This window comes from Teleopsis dalmanni, chromosome 2 (assembly GCF_002237135.1).
Source record: "Teleopsis dalmanni isolate 2A chromosome 2, ASM223713v2, whole genome shotgun sequence".
NCBI classification, from domain to species: Eukaryota; Metazoa; Arthropoda; class Insecta; order Diptera; family Diopsidae; genus Teleopsis; species Teleopsis dalmanni.
Window position 1 is genome coordinate 54609310 of NC_051847.1, and position 24116 is coordinate 54633425.

The 24116-nt window shown below is 28.3% G+C and overlaps 3 protein-coding genes across 8 annotated transcripts; 1 reads left to right on the top strand and 2 right to left on the bottom strand.

Moving 5' to 3' along the window:
- Positions 1 to 412: 412 nt before the first annotated feature.
- On the bottom strand, positions 413 to 1690 carry LOC119679238 (40S ribosomal protein S16). The gene is made up of 5 exons (XM_038091471.1): positions 1603 to 1690; positions 1474 to 1515; positions 1251 to 1382; positions 949 to 1063; positions 413 to 672 (listed from the first exon to the last, which is right to left on the bottom strand). The coding sequence occupies exons 1-5, from the start codon at positions 1612 to 1614 to the stop codon at positions 527 to 529; spliced, it is 447 nt and encodes a 148-aa protein (XP_037947399.1). The 5' UTR covers positions 1615 to 1690; the 3' UTR covers positions 413 to 526.
- Positions 1691 to 3399: 1709 nt separating this feature from the next.
- LOC119679217 (protein PF14_0175-like) lies at positions 3400 to 13135 on the top strand. 6 transcript variants are annotated; one of them, XR_005252397.1, is made up of 8 exons: positions 3400 to 3743; positions 3906 to 6934; positions 6988 to 7493; positions 9317 to 9595; positions 9691 to 10660; positions 10791 to 10888; positions 11146 to 11230; positions 12627 to 12716. XR_005252397.1 is itself a non-coding variant. In XM_038091433.1 (8 exons), exons 1-8 carry the CDS (start codon positions 3524 to 3526, stop codon positions 12718 to 12720), a joined length of 5145 nt encoding a protein of 1714 aa, XP_037947361.1. In that variant the 5' UTR covers positions 3400 to 3523; the 3' UTR covers positions 12721 to 13135. The 6 variants fall into 6 exon arrangements, 4 of the variants coding, with proteins under 4 accessions (XP_037947361.1, XP_037947359.1, XP_037947360.1 ...); XR_005252396.1 differs by lacking the exon at positions 12627 to 12716 and adding an exon at positions 11887 to 12307; XM_038091433.1 differs by lacking the exon at positions 11146 to 11230 and having other exon boundaries at positions 9691 to 10475; positions 10527 to 10660; positions 12627 to 13135.
- A 440-nt stretch (positions 13136 to 13575) lies between these two features.
- On the bottom strand, positions 13576 to 16749 carry LOC119679239. Its single transcript, XM_038091472.1, has 2 exons — positions 16710 to 16749; positions 13576 to 14226 (listed from the first exon to the last, which is right to left on the bottom strand). The coding sequence occupies exons 1-2, from the start codon at positions 16716 to 16718 to the stop codon at positions 13912 to 13914; spliced, it is 324 nt and encodes a 107-aa protein (XP_037947400.1). The 5' UTR covers positions 16719 to 16749; the 3' UTR covers positions 13576 to 13911.
- Positions 16750 to 24116: the final 7367 nt, after the last annotated feature.

Here is a 24116-nt window from a genome sequence, read left to right on the forward strand (position 1 = left end):
TATTTTTGTGCACTGATAAGTTAATTTACTGTATTAACATTAGTTGCTTTTATTTATTCATACGATTTATGTGATATTTGTATATGATAATATATTACCCTTCTTTGAATTAATAATTATATATTTTTTTTAATATCATACTCAGACTATTATTAGAACCATTCATATTCAGTTGTACATTTTTTGTTTACTAAATTTTCCTTGCAGTTACAGACACTAACGCATCTAAGTAACTATCTCACAATGCGAAGTGGACAACGTTGAGATAATTTATATGTATATAAGTTAACGCGATTTTGATTTTTTCCCAATTACAGAATTGTGTGAAAAAATATATATTCATAAGTTCTCACTTTCCAAAGGATCGTACTAGTATCTCTATTAAAATACATTTAATTTTAATACACTTTTGTTTTTATTTTTAAGATTTTTATTGTTATGCTTTTAATATTGAAGCGCAATCATTATACAAAAAACTAAACATCCCATGGAATCGCAGCGAAGAAACCCAAACAACGTTAAAATATTAACGATATGATTTCTGGTAGCGTGCACGGGCACCTGGACCGCCGAACTTCTTGGGTTCACAACGACGTGGATCTCCTACCAAGAGAGTTCTGTCATATTGAATTAAAATATCCTTAATTTCTTTTTTGGAGGCTTCATCAACAACTGAAATTATAGGAAAATATTTTTATGTAATACAAAAGTATTAAAAATGATTGAACATAAATTATAAATACTATAAATTATATTACAAAAAAAAAATGTTATTTAAGCATCACCCATATTGTGCAATTTTAACAAAATATGGTTGGTATGTGCCCAAAGTTTATTCTGCCTAACATTTATCTTTCAAAGCAAATAATGGAATACATTTTCAATGAAAATCTGGTATTAGTAGGCATGTACTGTATCATAACAATCAAGGATAAAACTATAACTTACATTTTTGATAAAATGCAATCAAAGCCTTTGAAATAGCTTGACGGATAGCGTAGATTTGTGCTACATGACCACCACCACTAACACGTACGCGGATGTCTACACCGGCAAATTTTTCCTAAAAAAGAATTGATTTCATTCGTTAGCAATATTTATATAGACATTGTTAGAATAAAGTTATTAAATACATAATCAGTTAGTTACTTCTGTCACTTTCATAATTTATCAGTTTCGGGATAAGTAAATGCATCATTTGATATTTAAAAACTTAGTATAAACACATAAAAGTTAGGTTATGTACATACCCTGCCGAGCAACAACAATGGTTCTTGCAATTTGTATTGCAATACTTTGGGTTCAATTTGCTCCAATGGACGTCCATTTACGCGTAAAAGTCCCCGACCACGTTTGCAATAAGCAACGGCGGTGGCAGTTTTCTATAAATTGAATTGTATTAAAAATATGTTTATGTACTAGGCAAAAATGTATGCACGTGTGTATACATATAACACGATTTTTCGCACAAACCTTGCGTCCGAAAACTTGCACAGCATGAATAGGTTCCCTGCGCTGAAAATAATAAATTTTGTATTTTTTACTATCACACCTAAGTTACATATCGACCGTACAATTAAAATATATTTTTCACAAAGTTACCTTTTGCTGCATGTTGCTTGACGTTTTACGTGAAAAAGGACGGAAGTTTCGTTTTTTCCATTGAACCCTATTTAACGAAACTTTTTCGTTCAAACTACTACAGTGACATCTAGGTTTCACTTTTTAGACGCCGCAGGTTTTTAATTCATATTAATATATATATACTAATTTTAGATTTCATTTACATATATATTTTTATTTTTATATATTTTTATATATTTATAAATAAATATGCTTTTTGCATATTTATATTTCGCATTAAGAAATATTGTTGTTTTCAATTGATTTTTAACGTCAGTTTTAAGGAAAGAAACTTAATTCTTGATATAAACTATTGTTTTCAACAGAGAGTTATTTCGAGCAGTATTGAATTATATCAATAAAATTTTTATTTTATTAATTTTTTGATTTTTTGGCTGTCATATAGACGTTTCGAGTTTTGCCAAATACCTGTCTATAGTGGTATTGGATTTATTTCTTATATATAATTATTTGTAAACAATTTTTTGAGACTACCATGAGATTTCCGTCATATCACAAAATGCGATTCATTTTATCATGAACAAATTTTTATAGTACATTCACTCTGTTTCATTTAAGCACTTCGACATTTATATTGAATGAACGTTCACATTATAATGAGCTCATTTATGCAGCTGACAGAACTTTTATACACATTATTTACTTAACAATATATCACACAAAAAAAAATGAATATATAATTGATATATCAAATCATATACATATATACATTTTATACATCTATGTTGAATTCGTCGCAAATGCTTTAGCGCCATTTAGTACGAAAAACTATTCAATTTGACACAACAACCAACTTAAGTGTGGAAAAAAAGAGCAGCATTGTTTTTAAGAAGCAACACGACAATAAAGTGCGTTAACAAAACAAAATTTATAGTAATTGACGAATTGTAATTAAATATCTTAATTTACTTATAATAAAGAATTAATATTATGTGGCAAACTAGCCACATATTAATTACATATTCAATTAATAAAAACTAAGATTTTATTAAACACTTACTTTCTCATTACCTTTGTTTACAGCTCAACTGTTGTTTTTTACATTTTACATGTAAAACATATGACATATATTTCAAATTTAAGTGATTTTTCTTGTGGAAAATTTATTTTTATTGATTATTCGCCTTAAATGACCTGATTATTGATAATGAGCTTATTTGTATGGTTTGTATGGTAAATCATCCTCATTAGTGGCTATAATGAACAAAACCACCTAAATGAGGCAGTGTGAACTTGTTATTAATTAGGTAAGCAATAGTAGTGAAAAAATCAGTAACATTTTTGACTAATGTTTTATTTAAATTTTTGCGTTTTACAAATTGTATTTATAACTATAAAGGATAGTTTTGTGCAAAGAATTTATAATATAAATTTAATAAACTATTTTATAACAAATATAGTTATAAATATAGTTATAGTTATAATTATGTATAAAACAAATTTATTACTCCGGCATGTTCAATATTTGTTTGAATAGAAAAATCTACGTTGTTAAGTCATTTGCAAAGTTGCACAGAAAAATAATCACCATTTCTAAGGAAACAAAAAAAATCTTTAATACTTTAATCTCGATTATTGCTTTAATCTGGTTTTAATCTCACAATGTAAACGTAGTGTTAAAATATATATTACACAGTTCATACACGTTTAACAAACATAGAATATCTAAATAATCTCGTATGCAATGTGTTTCCATGTTTATAATATGTAGTAGAAATCAATCCATTTGAATGCAACAATGACATTCAATGCATACTTCGCTTTTGATCTCATACTTAGTTTTTAATGGCGTAAAAAATGTATTAGAAAAAATTTTTGATTAAAATTTTGATAAGTGTATCTTTCGTATCTTCCTAATGTTTAAGAAATTATTAATAAAATGGGAAATGATTTAATGGAAAATACCACGGAAAATATATTTAGTTCACAAATTGGTGATGTAGATGAACGGGAAGAAGGTGAGATTGTTGACGATTTCGAATATATTATATCCTCGGACGAGGCGTTAACAGTGAGAAAACGTATAGCAGAACTGGAATCTAAAAATGATGAAATAGAAAAAATTGACTTAATATCCAGAAGCTTCGCTAATGGTTTTGGTAATTATATTCCAATCTTATGTTGATTTTTTTGCGTAAGATAAAAAATATTTAGACAATAGATTTATATCAAGCATTATATCAGTAACAACATTTTTAATCTAAATTTTTATTAATATGAGACAAAAAATTGTATTGGTATTTTTAATTTTTTGTTTTAAGATTGCGGAAGTATAAGTGAGATTATAGCAAAATTTAGAACACCGTCAAATGAATATTATCACCATTTTCCGCGATCGCAACTCAATCGGTCAACAAACTTGATAAGATCATCGTCTTCAGAATCCGAAATGGGAAGTTTTTCATTAAATAGAAAAGAGGATCGAAAACGCAGAAAATTTCCAACAAAAAATTCAATAAATATTAGGTCTACATATTACAAAAGCAATAACCATCAACAGTTTCGAAAGGATATAAATTCTAAACGGTATGTACCAAACAAAAAGCGTCGACATAATTTTGATTACAAAAAATGTTCTTCACACATTGATGCTCATGAAGATAGTACGGATGATTGCTTAGTGCAAACTGATAACAGCAAATGTAGAAAGGAAGTTAAGTCTCAGGAATCAAGTTATTCAAAAAACCATGATCATTATAAGAAAAAGAAACCATTAAAAAATCATATAAAGCATATAAATGGCTTCACGAATGAGTACCAAAATTACTTACAAAATAACTTAAAGGATAGTAAAGAAATTTCCAAAAGCAAAGAATTAGTAGAAAACTTGCCTGAAAACTTGCCTCCAGAAGAAAAAATAGAAATTCCAAATGCTTCGGAAGAGGTAAAATTATGCAATAATATAAATGATAAATCTGATTCACAAGAGGAAGAGGAATTACGATTAATTGCTTTAAAATCAGCTATGATACAAAGGCATTTGAAACGTAAGAGACGAAATGCAGAATTAGCCTATTCCCCAACCGATTTTGATGAAATGCTAGCTTCAGTTGAGGCAGATAATAATTCTAATCTAGTTTTTGAAGTTGATTTAGATGAGAGTATTACTGAGATGGAAATAAGTCCAACAACTTCTCCAAGGTTTTCTCCTATTCCAATTGACGAAGATTTAAGCGACCGAAGTGTAGAGTTTGTTGCACAAAGCAATGCGATAGATACCAAACCTGTAGATATGGATATTGTTAATACTGAAAGTGAGAGTGAAAATGTTGTATACAGTGTTTCAAATAAAATGTTTGCCATTGATCCCGTAGCGTCTAGCAGTGATTGCAAAATAACAGATTTAGGTCCATCAATATCATATAATGGAATGGACTATGCATCATCATTGCAATATAGACTATACGTGCCTGATATGCAATATCAATTAAATATACCACCACCGCCTTTACCACCAGTTTTAAATGATTGTATGGAAGTCATACCTCCACCTCCGCTTTTTTGTAGTTACAATGAATTGCCACCACCCCCACCGCCACCTATATTAATACCTTTAGAAAGACAAAATGATGAGATTAGTGATGAAACAGAAATTATTGATCTTTGTAATGATACTGTAGAGGAAAATATAATAACCAAAGATATAACAGAAATAAAATCTGAAGATACATCTTGTATTTATGAGAATCAACAGAATAAAGAAAACAGTGAAGGAGAGGAGGAGGAAGCATTACGCGCTCTTTTATTATCAAAGATACAGTCTGGAAGAATAATAAAAAAAGAGAATGATATTTGTAAAACAGAAAGTACTGTTAATCCAGAATTAAAAATAAAAAATTTTAACAATATTTTTAAAAATGATGAAAGTCCTCAAGCACAAACACAAACACAATCAATACTGAAAGAGGCTGTTCGACGTTTAAAAATGATAACGGAAGGAAATGATGAAGGAGGCGTAAAATCGGAAATCATAGATAAGTCAGATAAATCAGATAAAGATAATATAAGTTTAGTAAAAGAAGAAAATGAAATGGAAAAAGACTTATGCTTAAAGAAGTTTAAAGAAAGATCACCAAATAAAAATAGTGCTTTAGATCACTTATTGGAAGAAAGAATTGCAGAACTAGTAAGACAGGAAAAAGCAACGGAAGTGTCTACAAGTGTAACAGTTAGCGACGTAAGTATTGCAAAAGTAGCAGGAAAATTAGACACAATTACAGTTAGCTGTGTTAATATTGGTGAAGAAATAGGAAAATTAGCTACAGAGGAGAAAAATTTAACAACTGAACTGAATTTGAAAAATAAAACTAATGTTAGTGATATTAAAAGTAGTAGCTCATTTAGTAGAGAACAATCTAAAAGTAAAAGTGATGATAAAATAAATGTAAGAATTGAAAAAACTAAAAATATAGAAATAAAAAATAATGCCACTAGTGTTATTGCTGGAAATAAAGAAATATATAATGCCAAAAAAAATGAAGACAGTTTAAAATTCATAAACAAATCAGTTGCTCCTAATTTAATCTTGACTCCTAAAATAAATGGTATAAAACAAATATCAATCAATAAAAATCTTTTAAGTTCATTTGATAATCAACTGAAAAGCACTGCAAATCCCACGTTTCCTATAACGGCGAAACAGCCAAGTACTTCGATAATAAATAACATACAAAAATCAAATTCAGCTAGCACATTTATATCGACGGTAAGAAAAATTATTAAACCAAATAAAATCATTAACACAAATATGAACTTAAAAAGAAAAACCGTTGAAAATAATCCAAATACAAAATTTAAATTAACAAAAATGTCAAATGCAATCGATAGAAGCGTAAATACTAGTCCATTCGGTAGTACAACATCAACTACTTCGAAAACTTCACGTTTAGTTACACCGTCCGAGATTCCTAAACCTGTTGTACAAAAAATTATTATAAATCTGCAAACATCGGAGAGCGATATTGAGGATGAGGAAGAGGATAACCTAACTAATATGAAACAACTTTCAAGCTTTGATATAAATACAAATTACATCGATAATGCAAGTCCGTTGAGCTTACCTATGGATAGTCGTAGTAATACACCAATTCGCGTTAGCTCTCCTACAATTTTAACAGAAAAACCAATGATCAATACTAGTACAATAAAAGTTCGTAATGATATATTTGAACAAAAACTGGAAAACTTTTTGAAAAATATACGCGACAAATCAAAAACAAATATGAAAGATAACCACGCGGCCACAATGAATCACCGAAGGATAGTTAATAATGATAAGGTAAAACCATTAGTGAGTATAATTCACGTAAATAATAAGTAAATAATATTAATTTTTATTCTTAGGCTGTACGACATTTACCGATTGCTGCTCAACATGAATACAGCAGGCTTGTAGAACGTATGAAACTATTAGAGAAACAAAGAGAAAATAAATTAAAAGAAAGTAATGAGAGTAACGGACAAAAAATACAGTCAAAAAATATTGATAATAAAACAAAACCCAAAATTACTCTTCCAAAAAACAAAACAATTGCAACGCCTAATATTACTAATCCAAATAGCAAAACAATTGATATTTCTAAGCAAAACAAGACATTTTCTACAAAACAAAATATGATGTACACTGAAAAAGATGGAAAACATAATTCTAGTCCTATAAAAGATACTACTGCAGTGTGTAAAAATAAAAGCATTGATAGTACGAATAGAGTAGAAAATATCGCATCTAATCATACAGCAACAACACCAACACCAAGTACAACGAAAGCAAATACAGCTATGATTTTAAGTCAGGAATCCAAAAGAAGAGTCACGTTACGTCTGCAAGAAAATTCTTATAATAAATCTAGGTAAGTTTACTCATTTTTGGAATAGAGCTGTGTATGCAATTCATTCGGCACAAGTTAATATTCACAAGTTAATGTCCGTTAACTGCTCATTTGGATTGAGTGGTTGATGTCATCCATGTTTTTTGTTGTTTTTTAATTGATTTAAATTAGGCTGGAGAAATAGATTTTCAATTTTTTTTTACGGATTTCGTTAAAAGCGTCCTGCTCTGCAGTATCATTTTGTTCTTAAGAAATCATTTGTTTTTTTTTTAGATGAGATAGTTGTCGTAGACATAAGGAATTCAATTAATGTAACGGTAGAACGCAAAATCTATTAGTTATGACAAAGTACTAAAAAGCAAAACAATCTAATAACAATAATACAAAAAGAATTTCAATACGATAACCAATTATTTTGTGGAGAAAGTTGAGGGTAGGTTTCTCTGTCTTGATGCTGGTTGACTTCAATTATAATCCCACCCATCATCCAATTTATTTTCTCTCCCAAAATAAGACCCTCTCTTATCACACAACCGATACCCATTCACATCGTAACCTATGTATTCGTTTTGTAATTTCTTTCATGTTATCTGCTTTACAGATTCATGTAGGTTACAACAACAACAATACAAAGAAATGATCTATATTATTTATCTATATGAAATGATTTATATCAGCTGATAAAGGATTGTCCCTATGTTTGTGTCCAGTAATCACAGTTTAATTCATTCTTTCATTTCTACTTATTTTGACTTTGGCACGAATAATCAAATATATTGTTTTCCATAGAATAGAATGGGTCAGCTGAATTGTTACTCAAATGTTTCTCTCAAGTGGTAGATTATTGATTAATTAAGAAAAGTGTCATCTGAATAACGATTTAATCCATATGTTAACATTTATATAAAATTTTGCCGTATTAATGAATAGTCATTTTAAAAACTAATAGAAAATCCTTTACCAAAAATAATGTAAAAAGCTATAATGGAAATATTGGTTAGTTTAGCTCCTCCTCCTGGTAATTGTAAGAGAATCACTTACACCGACTGATGCGTGTTACTGTTCACACGTAATAATTTAAACCATGTCTCACTTGAGTTAAATTAAATATTGAAATTGGTTTTTATAACAGTTTTCGCACAGTTTACTGCATTTAGTGTATTGAAATTTGATTCATACTTAAATGCTGTTGAAAAGATGAAGAAACCAATATATGGACAATATTTTTCTTCTATAATTTTTTTAAATTTTATATTTCACATTTGCACAGGCATTTTATTCTAAACTCCAGAGCAAGACAGTGAGCAGCGAAAGTAAGAAATATATATGTAATTTGTGAATACCAAAATAAATATTTAATTACTTACCAAAATATTTCTTTTGCTTTTCAACACACACTACACACACACACACACTCAATCAAGCGGATTTCTTCATATACACTAATTTTCAATAATAGATGCAAAATTCATCAAGTGTAGCAAGCATCAAAAATTAATCCTCAAAAATTAATCAAGTGTGGCATGGATATATTAGATTGAAAAGTTTACAATTTCATATAAACATATAATATTTTAGATTATACAGTCAAGTTTTCATAACACGAACTTCTTTAACTAGAATTTTCCATAACTCGAACTACCATAAATAGTGTGCAACAAGGTTTAGCTCAGGTAATATTGAAAATTGACTTTGTCCACACACTTAAATGACTTGTTTTGTTACTTAAATTAAGGAATCGCTCGTAATTTTCTTCATTTATGTGCTTATCTATTATAAAATCTATATCTATTTATCTATTATAAAAATTGCAATGTAATATTACTTACCTCTTTTATACATAGTGCCATCATTTTAAATAAATTGGATAGCTCGTTGAAATTAGTTAGTAATGTAAAGGCTTATAAAATAGCAGAAGTAAAATATGAAAAGCGAGTTAAAGAGCTTGTCGCCCAGTTGGAAGAAGCGAAATTAAATTTAAAAAAACAAAAGGAAAAACTAGAAGAGATTTGTCCAGAAGTTAGTCGATCTAATGAAGTATTGACAAATATGCGGAAGAGGCGCCTGAAATTATTTAGAGTCGCAACCAACCTCGGTAAAAGCATTGTTGGAGAGAATTATAGGTTTGTGTTATATTTTAATTTTATGCTAAAATAATTTTTCACATTTATTAACATGTAATGCACCTAATCTTTTTTCTCTTCTATACATTTATCAGCCTTAATAATGAGTTAAATAAAGAAATTAAAATTAAGTTCAATGATTTGGCAAGAGAAATAAAAGTGGTAAATTCAATCAGTCACAAAAATATAGATGCATTCGAAACCAATCTAACAACATATGATATTAATCAGCATTTATCTTCTAAAAATGATGAAAAATTAAATGAACCACCAAAGCATTTATCAACTGAAAATGTTGAAAAATTAAATGAACCTATAACTTTAATGAAACTTTATCTTAATGAAAGCAATGAAAAAGAAAAATTTATTGAAAGAGAAAAAGAAAAATTCAAAAATAATGAGGGCTTAACTACTAAACACGAAGAACCCTCTATATCACGTAATAATAATCAAATTGAGAAAAATATCGAGTGCACTACAGATATCTTCAACAGTATGGAATTGGCAAACCCAGCGAATAATAATATTGAGATAAATACCAATAGTTTGATGTATAGTAATAATACTGATATTGAGAAAAATACCAATAATGTGACAGATGTCAACAAAACTAAAGAGTATTTATATATTGAATTGGCCAAGCCAGAATATAATAACATTGAGATAAATACGAATAGTTTGATGGATGCTTATAATGCTGATATTGAGAAGAAAACCAATAATGTGACAGATGTCAACAAAAATATAGAGCATTTATATATTGAATTGGCCAAGCCAGAAAATAATAATAGTAAAATAAACGCTAACAGTTTGTTAAATACAATTAATACAAATGATTTCATAGCATGCCCTAGCTCAGAGAACTATAATGTAGAAATCAGTAATGAGAATGTGATAGCTGTAAACAAATCTAATGACAGTCTTCCTACAGAGTCAAATGAATCCGTTTTGAACGATAGTAAAAATGATCCGATGCCACAAACACAAATTTCTGAAGAGGACGTTCACCTGTCAATTATAAACACAGTAGAAGATTTGAACGCACCTGATAATGGATTTGATGAAGTGGGTTTTAATATATAAAATGTATATACATTTAAACGATATTATAACAAAAAATCTAATAGTATTTTATGAAAGATTATTTTTTAATATAATTTCTGGTATAATTATACATCTTTTGAGTACATTTCAGATTACGATAAAAGAAATATCTAATAATGATAATGAAGCTAGATCTGGTTGTTTCCAGCAATATGCATCACCATTGATGAATAGTGATAAAATTGAAAGGTTTGTGCGAATTAAATGTGAAGGTTATATTATCATGTGTAAGTTTTGATTTTATGAATTAGCATTTAACAATGAAAAATATTAAATATTAATTGATTATATGGTACCTAAATATTGTGATATGGCATGAAATTAAATGTAAGAAATAATATATAAGAAAATCAAAACTTTTTACTGAGTTCCATAGCAAAAATGAATTATTAAAATATTCTAAAACCGTTGTTCATACTCATGTAATGCTGTGCATCTTATATTAGTTAAACATGAAAGGAGTTAGGACCGCCATGAAAAGTGCTGATAGCATATCACAGGACAAACAAGTGCACATTCGATTGTACTGTAGTAAGTAACCAATAGTTTGTAAAGATACAATTTTTTTGAGAAAAAAAATTGTTTATATAAATTAATAATGTTGTATCAACGAGTATTGATATATAAATATTCCGATTCCTGGTACTTAAATACAAGAATTATTTCCAAGACCATGATGGGTATGATGGGTATTTGGCAATACTCGAAATAACTGTATGGTCAGCCAAAAATTCAATTAATTAATATAATATAAAATGAATTTTTGTTGTTGTAGTTTAATACTGTTCGAAACACTACATTATAAATATACATAGCAAATTTTTTTCTTGAAAAAAAAAAAATGTTTATATGAGTTAATAATGCTTTATTGCTGATATAAGTTTTGATATATACAGAAACACTCTTTTTTTGGGGAGTTTCGTTTAATTAAAAGTATATTATAAGCTTTCTGTTTTATTGATATGGGTGTTGGAGGTAGAAAGACTCACGAGGAAACCATTTCAGATTGATAGTGTTATATTTCAAATACTTTATTTTAATAATAATGATATTTTAACAAGTATGTTATATGATTATAAGTATCTCTTTGGTGTTTCTCGTATAAGCCCATATATATCAAATGTGTATGATCTTATGTCGTATATATATCATGAATAAAAAGATAATTTTTTTTCTTTTTTTTTTAGTGCTGCATTTAACTGAAAGTCAATGTGCCTGAAATTCATTAATTTGTTTTATATAAGACTTACAAAGCAATACCTTAAAAAACAAAAATGATAAAAAAAGCATTGGCAAAAAGGCTCTCAGCTGGCGGTACCTGATAAGTTACAAGTGATATATAGAGACAAGTAAAAGTTTTACAAGTTAACAAAAGAATTCCATGCATGTGTTAACATGTGTTATCTTTGAAGAGTGCTTTATGCATGCATCTATTTCTTAATATAAGGCTTTTCTAAAAATTCAAAAAATATCATGCCATAACATTCAAGAAAATATATTTGTGCAGCATTCAAGTTCAAAGACGATAAAGTGGACTTCCTAATTATGTATTGTGCCCTTACTTTATTAAAAATATTTTGTTTATTTATATTTTATTAATTAAGAAAAGGTCGCAAAAATGTATGTTTTTTTTTATAATACATCTAGTTAAAAGAATAATATATTTTTAAAATGATTGAAGTTCAATTAAAATATGTAATAGATTAGAAAAAACTAATAAAACTCAATTACAGTGAATCAAGTATTTTAGTGCACATTAGAAAATTCTTACTATTTAAGTTTTACTAAATAGCATCAGTGCTAAATTACTTAATTAGTTGTAGGCTCCGATTTAATTTTTTTTCTTTCACAATATTTTAAAGATATATAATTACAAAAAAACAAAAAACAAAAAAATCAAATCTTATTTAGAAATTTATAATTTCAGAATTGTTCCAGAGATCATTTTCTGTCCTTATGAATTAATGGGAAGTTGTGCGGACCTGGAATGCAAATTTAATCATTTTAACGAACAAACATAAAAAAACAACCAGAAAAATATTTTTCTTAGAGATACTCTGTTGTGATAAGTGATGATTGTATATATTCATGCGATCTCAAGTGATACGAATCCAATCCAATAGATAAAAAGACTTACGAGCTTTTTGATTTTTGGGTAAGTATAAAACTGTATAGAACAAATTACTGAATGTATATACTAAATTCAGTACCACAAAAAAAAAAAAAAATAAAATAAAAAAAAACAAAAAAATAATAATAAAAAAAACCAAAAGAAGGAAAATAATTAATCGATAACCGGGATGTACCTAACAAAGTAAATGGAAAAAATATATTATATAAATTGGAGAACTACAGTACAATTAAAAGCTATTGTATTTCATTAGCAAAAGTGATTATAATTCAAAATTCTTTAATTTGTTTGCAACTTTGTTTTAACCAATAATTTTAAGTTATATGTGCATTTATCTAAATTCGCAAATCATTTTTTATTTAAATTTTAAAACCAATCACAATCGAAAATAATGATTTGATTGCTGCAACGTTATTTTAAAAAAGTTTAATATTTAATATTTTATTCCAACGATTCTTTGTATATGTGCCATTTTATTAATTGCATTCATTTTATGTCACTTTTATTTCTTCCTAATTTTATAAGTCTTTCTTTGTCAAAACTTGAAATTATAGTAATTTGATGACATCAAAGACTGTAATCATATCCTTGCAAAATAGATGCACATTTATTTTAACAGATATTGATTTATGTTTTAAAATAGTTCTAAGTAAATTATATATATATTATAACGTTTTGTTAAATTAAAAACAGTGTATAAAGTTTTTATAATAAAAAGTTATTTAATAAAGAAAAGAAATATATATATATTCAATAAAAGAAATTGTTTTATTTTGTATTTATTACATTAATTGCAGATAGGATATATTATTGCTCATATAATTGGTAATTTTATTAAATATACACATAATAATTTATGTCCTTATGAGTTAATGTCATAATAATTAATGACATAAATATATACTTTTTTCACAGCCAATTTCTCATAATAACTAAAACAAAATCCTAAAGAAGTCCACTAAAACTATTAACATTTGTAAGAGCATTTTAAATATACTTTGCATAATTTATATAGAATATATGTGATATAAATGGTTGTTTATGATAGATTGTACATTGCACTCTTAAGAAAGTTGCGCAGTTACTTGGGATAGTACACATAATCCCGGCACCAATATCTGACTTCGTCTTCGTTTGCACAGCATAAAGGATATACAATATGTGATTTGGTTATTTTTGCACAGCGCATGCAAAGTTCCATGGTTTCCATATCAGCATCGCACATTTTTACTTTTTTCACTATTTCAGGAGTTAAATTTCCATAATATTCGTTTGGATTGGATAGAAGTTCGGCATCATCTAATTCTAAGTCTGCAGATTCTGATGGTCTGGCAGTTATCATAATATTGCTGTTGTATGTTAAAATTATGATGATGAGCGAAACAAATCCAAAATACTACAAAAAAAAAAAAATTTTTTTTTAAAAAAATAAATAGAATTAAAATTATTTTATTTTTTTTTTTTAAATATATAAAATTACAAAAAAAAAAAATTGTTGCTAATATAATGTAATAAGATATTGAAAAATTTCTTATTATGAAATGGACTGACTTATAGATGATATTAGGTTTCAATAAAATATTATTAAACAAAAGTTAATTATGAAGTAAACCCTCTCACTTTACTCAAATATGCAGTCAGCGCTAAACTTACTACAAGTATGTTAAAGAAGCATTCATGCAAATAGAAAATCTTCAAAAATATTAGTGTTATATCCTTCACTATGTTGAGGCTAGTTGAGTTGAGTCAGTGCACCTGAGCACTTTTACTCTCTATTAACTGCGAGGTTTCTACAAAACCCCTCTTTGTGACTGGATTATTGTTTATCACTTCATTAGACTAAGCAATAATTGACCTCAGATCTGCATATCTCCCCGAGGAGCCTGTAACCATTCTGAGATTTATATCCTTCAATAATCCACTGTTAAAAATTTATAAAATACAATTGGAATACAATACAATTGGAATTAAAACGGCATTAACAGGCATTTAGGACACAATAAAAACCTTGATCTAAAATCAATCTAAAAAATGTTAAGTTGCTGGAGGATAATACTTGGTACTTAAACCCTGAAACTAATTGTAAGGTGTTTACTCAATACTTAAAAGCAAAGCATGCTACCTACCAAAAGAAATAATTTTAAAGGATTATAAGCTGATGTTTAGTCTAACGTACGGGTCTTAATCGATTTGAAGTATCTCAAAGCAACTTTTAAGATTCGCCTAATGAAATAATTAGTTGAACATTTTGTATATAATGATATATCTATCATAATTATTGGATAGAAAAATGAATTCGTACCATTAATGTTAGGTGCCCCAGATATAGATTTTTTTGATATATTTGATATTTTATTTGTGTTTCGGTAATTACGTGCTACGGCGCTCAAATCTGCAACCTATTTTTTTCTTAGAGATCTAAGTCTCTGGCAAGAACGGGTAAAAGTTCAAAAATTGGGGTTTACAGGGTAAGAATTTTGTGTCTACAAAAAATTTGCCTTGGACATGTTTTTCCAAACTTTGCTCCTTTTCTATTAAAAAGAAGAATTTTTCAAATATTTTTAAAACAATTTTTTTAAGGTTGATTTAAAAAGCAAACTGTCTCTGAGAAAAAGAGTAGGAAATTTAGGTAAGTAGATGTAAGGTTAAAATGTTTATCTATTCAATTGAAAACATGAAACTCGTTTCTCTAAAAATAAATGTTTTTTATTAATCCTCTAAAATCTCAATTTTTGAACTTTAGCCTGTTATTGCTAAAAATTCAAGATTTCTAGGTAAGATGCGGATTGGATATTTTGAGCTTAACGGATCCAAATTAATCTAAAACCGGTGAAAAAAGAAATGATTTAGTTTTTATGGCACAATGTAATTTATATGTACAATATGTTATGTACTAAAACGAGACTGTTTTATAACGGAAAAAACTTAAAACATTGTGTTTTCCTAACGAACGCCTAGGAAAGAAAGTGAAATGGATTAGCAGACACTTCACTAAGAAATGCCGTTCGAAGAGAATTAGAACATTCTAGAACCGCAATGGAGATGAACAAATTTATAATGTAATTGGCTACTATATAGTTTTACCTATCGCATTTGATGGATTTGGAAATTCATCAGTACAATTAAAATGAGACGATTTATATAGTTTTTCGCAATTATATTGTATATTAAAAAATATAAAATAGGACAATACATTTTAGTAGAATTGAAAATATTCTTTAAATCGTTATTTTATGAGGACAATTGCTTCACATATATATGCAATATATCGAACTCTTAAACAATATATATAATTAATATATATATTATACATAAAAAAGCGTATATTAAACTTTATTTCATAGTTAATTATTTTAATTATATAAGTAGGACTTATGCGTAAATGAATTATTAGTTTAAAATTGTGCTTTGCAGAAGATATAATTGAAAAAAATGTGTTTATAAAATTAGTTATACTTTCCAATTTTTATTTTTTATTAAATATTTCAATTTTAGTAATTAATTTATTTTTTATGTATTTAATTCATATTACATAGTAAATCAATTACTATGAAATACATTATCATTTATTTGATGGAGTAATTTTGAAAAATATTATTTTTCAAAAGTTTTAGATTATTTTAATCACTATTAAAAAATACAAATTCCTACAAGTTTCCTATAATTTATATTTAAATAATTTATACACAAAATAACTATTCAAAATACATCACTATTAAAAATACAAATTCATGTAAGTTTCCTATAATTTATATTTAAATAATTTATATACAAAATTTCAGAAGATATTTATGTTCACATTTTTTTATTTAAAATGAATTTGAATATTTAATTTCAATAATTTAAAATATATAAAACACTTTTAATAATTACACTTACTTGATACATTTTATTTGTATTTTTTATTCGATTTTAAATTTTCAGTTTTATTCGATTTAAACTATTATTTTAATTATAACCGCTATTTTTCAAAATAAATATTTCCATATAGAATTTCTTGAAGAGATGCAAGCAAGAACATTTCTTAACTGAACCGTCTGCGAGCTTGTAAAAGCTTTTTATTAGATTCAAAAAAGTTCGAACATAAACGAATTCGTCTAGCTTCGAAATGTAAAACTGTTATAAAATCATTTATGAAATTCGAAATTAAATTATATAGTAAATAAAACCATTACGAGAACAACGAACAAAAAAAAAAAACAAACAAACAAATTGCTCACAATTACAGCCAATAGTAAATCGTAAATTTGATTTTAGATTGTAAATTGTTGTTATTGTGAATTTGTTTAAGTACTTGTAATTGAGTTCGATTGTTCTTATAGATTGACTTTTCGAAAAACAGTCCAAAACTATGAATGCCACAGTGACCACATTGACCACATTTTTCTGTTACCAACACAACACGAGTCCTAACCCGATCGTCGACAAACAGTGACTGATAATACAATGTATATATTTATAAATTGTAGTGGCATTCGCTAATCAATTCGTAAGACTTCGAATTCGGTAGAGATATAGGTGTGCTGTTTTGTGCTCTCCGTGTTCGGGTACTATTTGATAAGCTCGGTTTTGTTTACTTCACATTTCTTATTTGTGTTTTAATTGTACTTATTAAGAGCATCACTACAGTACCATCTCCCAGTGCCACCCACTGCTGTTGATTTCACGACAATTACTAATATTGGTCCAGTGGGACAATTAACTGATAACACAGAGCATGGTCTTATCAATGAACCGTAAATATATTGTTTTTTTTTAGTAATTTGTATATTTAGTACAAACATTTTCTCTATAACAAATCCAGTCTACAATAGAAAAATTAGTTATTTTTACTTTTATAATGCAGATAACATTCTAAAATTACTTAACATTAATAGTTTAACTTTTATTTAATCACTTATTATAGTTGATATGTAGGCATTAAATGTTAAACGTATTTTTCATTTATTTAATGATACTATTGATGAACAATAATATAAGTTCGACCATTGAACAAATAATGCTTTTAATTAAAATCAAATGGAAAATTTTTTAAAGAAAGCTAAGATATGTGAAGAAATGATAACAAATGATATCTATTATCAGCAACGATGTTAAACAGGTGTTATTACCTGGCTAACATAATTAATATAATTTATCATGGTATCGAAAATCCTAACGTTTAACTGCTATCGAGTTCTTCAAAATACTGGTTTAAAATTTCCAGTCATGTATACTTCGATGTTTTTAATATCTGCTACCAAATTTCTTCTTTTAGCTAGAACGTCTTCTTTATTTATGGAAGAAGAAGATAGCTTTCTTCTTTGTATAATGGAATTTCAAGTTTCAAACTCTGTTTTACACCGGCAAATGGGTACTGGTCTTATAAGCATTTAAGAAATTCTCATTTTCACGTTTATTGTGTTCTACTTTTTATTTTATTATGTTTTGTTTTCTTTTTATCACTGTTTTTGTTAAAGATAACTTGAAAGATACTAAATTAAGGATAATTTCATATATTTAAAGAGGTGCTTCGTCTTGATTATAAAATAAATTAAACTGAAATATATAACATTATTTTAATAATCATTACTTAATAATCATTATTAAAAATATTCAATACATATTTTGCGATCTATTTCTAATATCTTATTTAGATATATGGCATACAGTCATAATTTTTATAATAATAATAATAATAGTTAGACCGATTCGAATAGCAAAGAAAGGCAAAGACAAAAATTTTTTATTTAATTTATTGAAATTTGGCTGACCATACAACGCTGTTTCGAGTATTGCCAAGTTACTTTTCAGTTCTTTGAAATAAATCGAATTTTATTTAATTAGTTTATAGTCGTATATAATTTGTTGGACTGCAAGTGCCAGGCTGAAACTCGTGCCTGTCAAATTAGAGCGATGATATCGTGTTAACCACAAGAAGCCAGGCTGCACAACTTTCATGCTCAAGTTCCAGGTTTTATTGTCACTTATTTTATTTAATTGTGACACCAACCAAAGCACTTGCCGTGCTTTAAATTAGAACGAGCTTATAAACTACAGCTTTATTTGGAAACACAAGTTCAACGAATTGAAAGTTAATCTTTTAGCTTGCCTATTTTTGTTTCAAAGCTATTCTTTTTGTAGAGACATCTGTTATGCATATTTTTTTAACTTACTATATGTAAAGCGCCTTTTTTGGGTGCAATTTTACAAAGAAGCTATGCAAATGTTTCTCTACAAGTTCGCTAATCACGTTAAGGAAAAGCTGAACAATATTATTGTTCATATATCCTATAATTCTAATTTTTAAGGTAAATTTTTTTTTTTTTTTTGCCGATAATGGTGTGTCTTTTTATGACGAAAGAAACTATTTAAAAGTTAGACCGATTCGAATAGCAAAGAAAGGCAAAGACAAAAGTTTTTTATTTAATTTATTGAAATTTGGCTGACCATACAACGCTGTTTCGAGTATTGCCAAGTACTCTTCATCAGTGGTCTTTGGAAATAATCGAATTTTTATTTAATTAGTTTATAGTCCGTATATAATTTGTTTGGACTGCAAGTGCCAGGCTTAGAACTCGTGCCTGTCAAATTAGAAGCGATGACTAATCGTCTTTATCCACAAGAAGCCAAGGCTGCACAAACATTCAATGCTCAAGTTCCAGGTTTTATTGACACTTATTTTTATTTAATTAGTGACACCAACCAAAGCACTTGCCGTGCTTTAAATTAGAACGAGCTTATAAACTACAGCTTTATTTGGAAACACAAGTTCAACAATTTGAAAGTTAATCTTTGAGCTTGCCTATTTTTGTTTCAAAGCTATTCTTTTTGTAGAGACATCTGATATGCATATTTTTTTAACTTACTATATGTAAAGCGCCTTTTTTGGGTGCAATTTTACAAAGAAGCTATGCAAATGTTTCTCTACAAGTTCGCTAATCGCGTTAAGGAAAAGCTGAACAATATTATTGTTCATATTTCCTATAATTCTAATTTTTAAGGTAAATTTTTTTTCTTTTTTTTGCCGATAATGGCGTGTCTTTTTATGACGAAAGAAACTATTTAAAAGTTAGACCGATTCGAATAGCAAAGAAAGGCAAAACAAAAATTTTTTATTTAATTTATTGAAATTTGGCTGACCATACAACGCTGTTTCGAGTATTGCCAAGTACTCTTCATCAGTGGTCTTTGGAAATAATCGAATTTTATTTAATTAGTTTATAGTCCGTATATAATTTGTTTGGACTGCAAGTGCCAGGCTTAGAACTCGTGCCTGTCAAATTAGAAGCGATGACTAATCGTGTTTATCCACAAAAGCCAAGGCTGCACAAACTTTCAATGCTCAAGTTCCAGGTTTTATTGTCACTTATTTTTATTTAATTAGTGACACCAACCAAAGCACTTGCCGTGCTTTAAATTAGAACGAGCTTATAAACTACAGCTTTATTTGGAAACACAAGTTCAACGAATTGAAAGTTAATCTTTGAGCTTGCCTATTTTTGTTTCAAAGCTATTCTTTTTGTAGAGACATCTGTTATGCATATTTTTTTTTTTTAACTTACTATATGTAAAGCGCCTTTTGTGGGTGCAATTTTACAAAGAAGCTATGCAAATGTTTCTCTACAAGTTCGCTAATCGCGTTAAGGAAAAGCTGAACAATATTATTGTTCATATTTCCTATAATTCTAATTTTTAAGGTAAATTTTTTTAAATTAGAACGAGCTTATAAACTACAGCTTTATTTGGAAACACAAGTTCAACGAATTGAAAGTTAATCTTTGAGCTTGCCTATTTTTGTTTCAAAGCTATTCTTTTTGTAGAGACATCTGTTATGCATATTTTTTTAACTTACTATATGTAAAGCGCCTTTTTTGGGTGCAATTTTACAAAGAAGCTATGCAAATGTTTCTCTACAAGTTCGCTAATCACGTTAAGGAAAAGCTGAACAATATTATTGTTCATATATCCTATAATTCTAATTTTTAAGGTAAATTTTTTTTTTTTTTTTGCCGATAATGGTGTGTCTTTTTATGACGAAAGAAACTATTTAAAAGTTAGACCGATTCGAATAGCAAAGAAAGGCAAAGACAAAAGTTTTTTATTTAATTTATTGAAATTTGGCTGACCATACAACGCTGTTTCGAGTATTGCCAAGTACTCTTCATCAGTGGTCTTTGGAAATAATCGAATTTTTATTTAATTAGTTTATAGTCCGTATATAATTTGTTTGGACTGCAAGTGCCAGGCTTAGAACTCGTGCCTGTCAAATTAGAAGCGATGACTAATCGTCTTTATCCACAAGAAGCCAAGGCTGCACAAACATTCAATGCTCAAGTTCCAGGTTTTATTGACACTTATTTTTATTTAATTAGTGACACCAACCAAAGCACTTGCCGTGCTTTAAATTAGAACGAGCTTATAAACTACAGCTTTATTTGGAAACACAAGTTCAACAATTTGAAAGTTAATCTTTGAGCTTGCCTATTTTTGTTTCAAAGCTATTCTTTTTGTAGAGACATCTGATATGCATATTTTTTTAACTTACTATATGTAAAGCGCCTTTTTTGGGTGCAATTTTACAAAGAAGCTATGCAAATGTTTCTCTACAAGTTCGCTAATCGCGTTAAGGAAAAGCTGAACAATATTATTGTTCATATTTCCTATAATTCTAATTTTTAAGGTAAATTTTTTTTCTTTTTTTTGCCGATAATGGCGTGTCTTTTTATGACGAAAGAAACTATTTAAAAGTTAGACCGATTCGAATAGCAAAGAAAGGCAAAACAAAAATTTTTTATTTAATTTATTGAAATTTGGCTGACCATACAACGCTGTTTCGAGTATTGCCAAGTACTCTTATCAGTGGTCTTTGGAAATACGATTCTATTCAATAGTTATAGTCGTAATAATTTGGTCGTGCCGTGCCTTTAAATTAGAACGAGCTTATAAACTACAGCTTTAATTGGAAACACAAGTTCAACGAATTGAAAGTTAATCTTTGAGCTTGCCTATTTTTGTTTCAAAGCTATTCTTTTTGTAGAGACATCTGTTATGCATATTTTTTTTAACTTACTATATGTAAAGCGCCTTTTTTGGGTGCAATTTTACAAAGAAGCTATGCAAATGTTTCTCTACAAGTTCGCTAATCACGTTGAGGAAAAGCTGAACAATATTATTGTTCATATATCCTATAATTCTAATTTTTAAGGTAAAATTTTTTTCTTTTTTTTGCCGATAATGGCGTGTCTTTTTATGACGAAAGAAACTATTTAAAAGTTAGATCGATTCGAATAGCAAAGAAAGGCAAAGACAAAAATTTTTTATTTAATATATTGAAATTTGGTTGACCACATACAACGCTGTTTCGAGTATTGCCAAGTACTCTTCATCAGTGGTCTTTGGAAATAATCGAATTTTTATTTATTTATTTATTTATTTATTTATTATTAACTTTATATTGTTATTTAAATAACAAGTAAAGAATAGATTTATTGCTATAGCAGCATGGGCCTTAAGCAACTAATTAGTGATAGATGTGAACTATTTTTACAGTTTTTTTTTTTTTTGAATTTAGCTTATATAGCATATATTTACAATAGTTATATTTTTACTTAAATAGTTACTAAATTAGATGATAAAGGTTTGAAGATTTAAGGAACTCTGATATTTTCTGTATATTGGTAAAGGAGGGTTCGGAGAGGATTAAGTTTGGGTTATTGTGAAGGTATTTTTTGGTTTGGTGTTTATACTTCGGGCACTCATTGAAGATATGTTTTATAGTTAGTTTAGTTCTGCATGTTTGGCAAAAAGGAGTGGGATCTTTTTTTAATATGTGATCGTGTGTTAGAATGGTATGACCTAAGCGTAGTCTAATAAATTTGACAATATCTAGGCACGTTATAATTTCACTTTTTGGTAAAATATACTGCTGTATATTGTTTTTGTTAGAGTTGACTTCTCTGTAGTGTTGGGATGAGTTGTTTAGGAGAGTGTCTTTCTGTTCTAGAAGTTTAAGCTTACTATGTGTTGTTATATCTGATATATTTAGGTTAAGGTCTGTTATAAGTGGCTGTGAGACTGCGTTTTTTGCTTCTTCGTCTGCTAAATTGTTTCCGGTTATATTGCAGTGTCCCGGTACCCAGATCAGTAAAATTTTTTTTTCTTTTGTCATTAGAATGTGTCTTATTTCTGTAGTGTAAAAATCGTCTGTGTTTGTGTTTTTAATGGCTGATAGTGACGAGTATGAATCAGAGCAGATAGCATATTTTCCTTTTTTACCTGCAGCGTACCTACAGGCTGCCAGGATGGCTGCTATTTCTGCTGTGTATATGGAACTGTAGTTAGGAAGTAAGTATTTGGCTATAGGTGATTTTTCTGTGGTTATGCTGAAAGCTGTTCCTGAGGAGGATTTCGATCCGTCTGTGAATATAAACTTGTGTGAGTTTAAGGAATTTTTTATTTCAAGAAATTTTTTCCTATATACTTCAGATGGTGTGGATGGTTTTTTTGTTATGCCAAGGGATAGATTGATTAGATTAGGATTGAAAAGCCAAGGTGGTGATTTCTGTGGGTAAATCTTGTTTGGCGATATTTGTAGGTCTGACTTTTTGGCTAGCTTCAATGAGTTATGCAGGACTGATGGGTATTTTGGTGATTTCTTGGATGTATTGATTTTTAAATATATTGGGTGGATGGGTGAGTCTTTGCAGAGCATAAGCGTTTTGAGAATTTTCCCTGTGGAAAGGCTAATCCTGTCGCTTATTGGCGTGATGTTTGCTTCAAAAAGGAGGTTGTTTATGGGAGTGGTACGGTGTGCTCCAAGTGCTAGTCTTATGGCTGTATGATAAGTGGGTTTTAGTTTGTTTAGTATAGATTTGGGAGCATTCCCGTAAAGATTAAGGCCGTAATCTATTTTGGACATGATGATTGCTTTAGTGACTTGAATAAGGGTTTTTGGGTTGCAGTTGAATTTTTTATTTGAAAGACATTTAATAATGTTTAATCTATTGGATAAATCTGTTGCCAGATTTTCAATGTGCTTGTTCCATTTGTACTTTTTTGTAATAATGATTCCCAGGATTTGGAGTGAGTTTACGTTTTCTATTGAAAATTGGTTGGATTGAATTTGTAATGCGCAGTGAGTCTTCCGGCATATGTGCAGGTGCTTGCATTTGTTTGTTGAAAGATTTGCCCCTGAGTAATCGCACCACTTTAGTATATCTTTAAGTAGATTGTCTATATTAAAAGTATTGGTTTTTTTGTTTAATTTTTTGTAAATAATGAAATCGTCAGCGTATGCTGTAAATT